Source organism: Rhinopithecus bieti, unplaced genomic scaffold (assembly GCF_001698545.2).
Source record: "Rhinopithecus bieti isolate Rb0 unplaced genomic scaffold, ASM169854v2 scaffold_12667, whole genome shotgun sequence".
Taxonomy (NCBI): Eukaryota; Metazoa; Chordata; class Mammalia; order Primates; family Cercopithecidae; genus Rhinopithecus; species Rhinopithecus bieti.
The window spans coordinates 454,114-460,631 of record NW_016807256.1 but is presented as its reverse complement, the minus strand read 5'-3'; the positions used below and the strand labels follow the sequence as shown (position 1 = coordinate 460,631).

General features: G+C 49.0%; 1 protein-coding gene across 1 annotated transcript in view; it reads right to left on the bottom strand.

Annotated features, from left to right (window-relative positions):
- Positions 1–6,518, bottom strand: part of BCAP31 (B cell receptor associated protein 31) — a 27,179-nt gene that overhangs the window by 12,084 nt on the left and 8,577 nt on the right. The window contains exon 3 of the mRNA XM_017880784.1: positions 5,939–6,086. Coding sequence (XP_017736273.1) covers positions 5,939–6,086 — 148 coding nt within the window. The remainder of the gene's footprint in view (positions 1–5,938; positions 6,087–6,518) is intronic.

Genomic DNA, 6,518 nt, shown 5'->3' with positions numbered 1-6,518 from the left:
AAAAAAAAAAAAAAAAAAAAAAATGCTGGAAACAGGTCAGTTGTCCCAGAAAAGCATTCATGATAAACTGAGTAGAACATTCAAGTCACCAAGGGGCATTTAAAGCATGTGGTGCTTTAAAGCCCCGTGGTTAACTTTTTTAAACACGGAAATGTTTTTTAAAAAGCATGTGGAGGCTGGGTGTGCTGGCTCACGCCTGCAATCCCAGCACTTTGGGAGGCTGAGGCGGGTGGATCACCTGCGGTCAGGAGTTCAAGACCAGTCTGACCAATATGATGAAACCCCGTCTCTACTAAAAATGCAAAAATTAGCCGGGCGTGGTGGCATGTGCTGTAATCCCAGCTACTCAGGAGGCTGAGGCAGAAGAATTGCCTGAACCTGGGAGGCAGAGAAGCCAAGATTGCACCACTGCACCCCAGCCTGGGCAACAGAGCGAGACTCCATCTCAAAAAACAAACAACAACAAAAAAAGAACCCATCTTCTCATCGGCAGGCCTGGGCCAGCCCAAGCATCTGCATTTCTGAGAAGCCCAGGTCCTGCCAAGGTTGCTGGGCTCTGGGCCACACTTAGAGTATCAAGGTGCAGCAGAGCAGGTGTCAGTTACTCCAGTTCCAATGATTAAGATGGGAAAAAGAAGAAAAGGAACACAGTGTGCAGAAAGCGCAGACGAGAATCCATGGATGTGGGACACTGGTTGTTTATTAATAAAAATTGCAGCTGGGCGCGGTGGCTCACACTGGTAATCCTGGTACTTTGGGAGGTCAAGGTGGGCAAATCGCTTGAGCCCATATGTTCAAGGCCAGCCTGGGCAACATGGCAAGACTCCATCTCTACCAAAAAAAAAGTTAGCCAGGGTTGGTGGTGCACGCCTGTAGTCCCAGCAACTCGGGAGGCTGAGGAGGGTGAGGCTGCAATAAGCCACCTCACTCCAGACTAAGCGTCACAGTGAGACCCCATCACAAAATCAATCAATCAATCAATCAATCAATCAATCAATCGATGGTGCAAAAAGGCTGGAGTAAAATAGAAAAAAAAGATTTCAAACCAGGTCACACATCTCTGAGTAGGGAACTGGTTAAACCCCAACAATCCCTTCCAACAACAGAACACTGCACAACGGCTGAGGATGAGGGAGGTCTGTGTGAAGAATGTGGACCAATTGCTAAGATGTGCTGTTGGGTGGTAAGGGCTAGTCAAAACAGTGCAAAAGCAGCCCTGGCACTTGTAAGGAGAAAGTTATCCAAACATGGAAAAATTTACTGAACAGTTCAGAAACACACCAACCATTACCAGCCACTAGCTCTGGGGATGGGGCCACAGGGGAGCTCACCTGACACTTCTCTATTATGTAAAGTTATTTTTTTGGGGGGGCGAGGGGGTTTGTTTTACAATGACTTTCGTAATGGAAATATGAAGAGGACAGCTTTGTTTGTTTTGTTTTGTTTGAGATGGGAAGTTTAGTTCTTGTCACCCAGGCTGGAGTACGACGGTGCCATCTTGGCTCACTGCAACCTCCACCTCCCGGGTTCAAGTGATTCTCCTACCTCAGCCTCCAGAGTACCTGGGATTATAGGCGCCCACCACCACACCCAGCTAATGTTTGTATTTTTAGTAGAGACGCGGCTTTACCATGTTGGCCAGGCTGGTCTCAAACTCCTGAGCTCAGGTGATCCGCCCGCCTCAGCCTCCCAAAGTGCTGGGATCACAGGTGTGAGCCACCGCGCCCACCGCGCCCACCGCGCCCAGCCTGCTTTGTTTTTTAAGTGTTTTCCGCAAGCTGCAAATGGGCTGCGTGGCCGTAAGGCTGGACGAGAGCGTCACACAGAAAGCCAAGTTCGCCTAGGATCACAGCCAGCATCTTAGATCTAACTCTTAGACTAGCAAAGAATATATATTTCTGCCAAAATTCCAGAAATGATTAACTAGATCACTTATGGGCAACTGGTGAATCCACACTGATCCCTGGGATCACCGTTTCCTTTTCTAAGAAGTCACACAAGACCAACCTCATGGCTTTTTTGGAACAGGCTACTGGATGGGAGCACGGGAGGGTGCGGCAGCCACACCGAGGAAGCTGGCACACAGCTTACAGCCAAGATGTGGGCAAGATGTGTGTGGCTGCTTGAACCATCTGGTTGAGAAAGTAGTAGAGCCACTCGCCTGTCAGACTTGTTCAACAGTGAATTAGGTGAGGCTTCACATGCGTGTCAAAGGGAATGGTAACAGAAAAGTGACATAGGATATAGACATCAGAGAGCAGATCAGGACTGTGAGAGCAGATTGCAACAGCAGGCCAAGGGGAACTCTGCACTCTAGCCTCCAGGCGTCACTTTGGGAGTATACTGGAGGGTCTCATGAGAACTGCCTTTACCAGAAGCCATGCATTCATGGTAGAAAGGAAAGTACAAGCTGTTCTGCATCCTGATTGTGGTGGTTATTAACGGATGCTCTGCATGTCAAAACACTCACAACTGTATGCCAGAAAGTTAATTTTACTATATGTCAACTTTTTAAAATGTCGACTGTAGGAATTAACCTGGAACATCCTAACTTCACACTAAGGCACACGGAGAGGACTACACCGAGCGTAACACATTCGTCTAGTAGCCTAGCTACCCCAAAGCCACAGGAGGGAGGTGACCATTCCACTGTCCTCTGGCATGGTGAGACAATACCCGTAGTGCCCAATCTGGAGTTGTCCTAGAAACAAGATCATGAAAGCAGAATGGAATCAGGAGAGCAAAGGACTTATTACTAAAAACCAGTCTGTGGGGAACCAGCACTGGCATACCTGCTACCACTATTAACAGCTTCTGAGGCAGCAATCTGCTCTCAAAAAGTTGGCCCTTGAATGCAACCCTCCAGATACCACAGAAATGGCAACAAGCCTGACAGGGCCAGCACCTCCCTCCTAGTAGCTCCAGCCTTCACTCAAGGGTGCTAACAGCTCATTAACTTTTGCAGTAGCTCTGCCACTAACTCAAACTGAGTTGCAGTAAGCTCCAACCCCCAAGTCTTTGAGCTCCTGGGTAGCCCAGTCCTCCCTGCCCTTTACGAACCTACATGCATGCTTATAATAATGCCTCCCCATTGAAAACTCAAGTCTCATTAAAGTTGTTCTGATCAGGAAGCCCATCTAGATGGCTGAGGATTCTGAATGGTCACTAACCTTCTTGCTATTCCTCCTAGCATCCATTTCTCCCTACTTCTGCTCACCATGACAAATGTCCTCGTGCAGATAAATACTGAGCAAGGCAGATGTAAAGAGTGAGCCCCCTGGCCAGGCGCGGGGGCTCACACCTGTAATCCCAGCACTCTGGGAGGCCGAGGCGGGCAGATCATGAGGTCAGGAGATCAAGACCATCTTGGCTAACACGGGGAAACCCCATCTCTACTAAAAATACAAAACATTAGCCGGGCGTGGTGGCGGGTGCCTATAGTCCCAGCTACTCAGGGGGCTGAGGCAGGAGAATGACATGAACCCGGGACGTGGAGCTTGCAGTGAGCCAAGATGGAGTCACTGCACTCCAGCCTGGGCGACAGAGTGAGACTCTGTCTCAAAAAAAAAGTGAGCCCCGTAAGGCTTCTATGTGGATGTGTTGATGGAGCCAATCCACAAGGCAGCCACTCATGTAGGTTAGGACCACACCTAACTACACTGTTCTGCCGGCACCTTCCCCACACTTTGGCATCCGGTCCTTAAGAACAGACTCAGACTGGCAAGCGTCATGCTAAAAATCCATCTACACTCCATCTATAGAAGGCTGACAGAACTTCTCCAGGAATTCACAGCAGTCACCAATAATCCCACTCTTCTTTTCCGAAAGCATAAAAGCTATTCTTTCTAGAGCATGGTTGGAGATCAAAGTCAACCCTCCCCAGGTCAATTCCTCATCTACCTTCTCCCTTCGGAAATTGGGATGTTTGCCAGGCTGCAGTCTGCCAGTATCTCTCCCACTCTGCAAATCCTCAAGCACCGGTGGCAATTTCATCTGCAGATGATCTCAACAGCTTCTGGACATAATCTTATCAAGTCTAAATGCAAAGTACATCATTTAGGGATGCTACTCTTGCCCACCTGTAATTTCCATTTTCTCATCCCAGTGTTTCCTTTGCCCTTGACCACCTACCCTCCATCTCCTTCCTTACACAGACACATAAAAGGGACTGCCTTCTCCCCACTTCTCCGTATCTTTCATGATTCAGAGCTCCCGGCAGGTTTTTACCTTCCCAATACTATTCCTTTTTTTTGATACTATTCCTTTTTTTTGAGGCAGAGTCTCGCTCTGTTGCCCAGGCTGGAGTGCAGTGGTGCGATCTCGGCTCACTGCAACCTCTGCCTCCCGGATTCAAGCAATTCTCCTGCCTCAGCCTCCAGAGTAGCTGGGATTACAGGCACCTACCACCAAGCCTGGCTAATTTTTTTTTTTTTTTTTTTTATTTTAGTAGAGACAGAGTGTCACCATGTTGGCCAGGCTGGTCTCAAACTCCTGGCCTCAGGTGATCTGCCTGCCTCAGCCTCCCAAAGTGCTTAGGGTTACAGGCGTAAGTAACTGTGCCCAGCCCACCCCCTCCCCCATACTATTCTTAAAGCTCTAGATGCTTTTCTGGTAGATGGCCTAGTTTCCTCTCTTTCCCTCCTAACTGTGGTCTTTTTTCCTCATTTTGCTGACTATCATACTCAGAATTCTGGTTTTGAGACTCAGTCTTCCAGATCTGCTTCCCTTTCAGCCTCAGACCACAAGATAATATTTGTTTGGAACTTCCTGAAAAATCTAGGGTATGTGTCTCATTCCTCCCAGCCTTCTCATTTCCTGACTTTCCTAAGTTTGAAGATAACAAGCTTGTTGATCAAATCTGTGATCAAACCCATCATCTTGAAAAAATGTGTTTGCCTTTTCTACCTCCACCCCTCTTCCCAACTTGGTCGCAGAGAGTACAAGATCATCTAAACGACAGACTTTAAGACAAGTCTAGTGCCTGGTAAAGCACGACACACCAGGTGACTAGAGAGCAAGAATCTCCTAGGCATGGAGATTCTTGAGTCTCGCAGCACAAAACCAACTGGGGAATAACTGTCCGTAAGTCTGAGAATCACTTGGTGCTATTGTCTGAGTGCCTTTCAAACTTCATGTGTTGGAATTTCATCCCCACTACGGTAGCATTAAGAGGTGGGGCCTTTTGAGAAGTGATTAAGTCATGAGAGCTCCACCCTCAAAGCAAGCACCTTTCCAATGCCTTCATACACCCTTGGTCTGAGCTCCCATCCACCTCTCAGCCAGGCCCTGCTGATCAGAACGGCTGTGTGAAGCAGGAGGCAGCAAACAGGGCCCTAGGCTCAAATTGGCACTTCATAGTTATCTAGTTTTGGCCAACTAGTTACCCTTGGCCCTGATCAAGGCACTTAGTTTTACCAAAAACATCACCAGAAATACTCTGGCTGCCATGGAACGTAACACGCCCTCATGAGTTTCACGTGGGGAAGGCCCTGAGGTGAGGTGAGGAGAGGCCTAGCCTCTTCGTGTCACTTCTACCTGCTGTCCCTAGGTCAGCACCCCAGACACAAAGAGCCCCCCATTCAATCGCTCCCTTGTGAGCTGGACTCTGAAGGTCCTCTCCCAGAGGAGGGCAAGGCCTTACCCGTTACACCTCACTCTCCATGCAAACAGAGTGTGAGATAGTAATCTGTTTGCCTCAGAGTATGTGGTGTATGAGGGTCTTCTGATTATTTCGGGCAGCCTTCTCCTATCCTCCACGCAGCCTCTGGAGGTCAGGAGAAAACTATGTGGCTTCCCTAACACAGACAGGGCTTTGGGATCCAGGCCACAGACTGAGGAGGAATCAAAGTCACAGGGGGAGACTGAGCCCACTGAGCTCCGTGTCCCTGGCTAGCCCATGGCTCCTTTCACAGCACCTGCCCCCTCAAACCCCACTCACAAGGACAGCAGCAAGGAAAAGCCAGCAATGTAGAGATTCCTCTGGGCACGGAAAAGCTTCATGTGGAAGTGTTCCATGGCCCCAGGATTGTTCTGGAGGTTCACCTTTTCGGTTACATCATCATACTTCCGAATTTCGCGCACGGCATCTGTGGTGGAGCAGAGAGGAGACAGGCATTTAGTGGACGCTAGGGCAAGATAAGGCCATACCAGGCAGACAGGCGGCATGAAACAGGTCAGATTCACTTCCCTCAAATCGGCCTCCCCAGTTCTTCCCACTTATACGCACACACACCCCTCATGGGATGCTGTTTGTCAGAAGCTCCCACCCTCAGGCCAGGCGCAGTGGCTCACGCCTATAATCTCAGCACTTTGGGAGGCAGAGGCAGGCAGATCACCTGAGGTCTGGAGTCTGAGACAAGCCTGGCCAACATGGCAAAACCCCATTTCTACTAAAAATACAAAAAAAAAAAAAAAAAAAAAAAAGCTCAGCGTGGTGGTAGGCGCCTGTAATCCCAGCTACTCGGGAGGCTGAGGCAAAAGAATCATTTGAACCCGGGAGGCAGAGGTTGCAGTGAGCC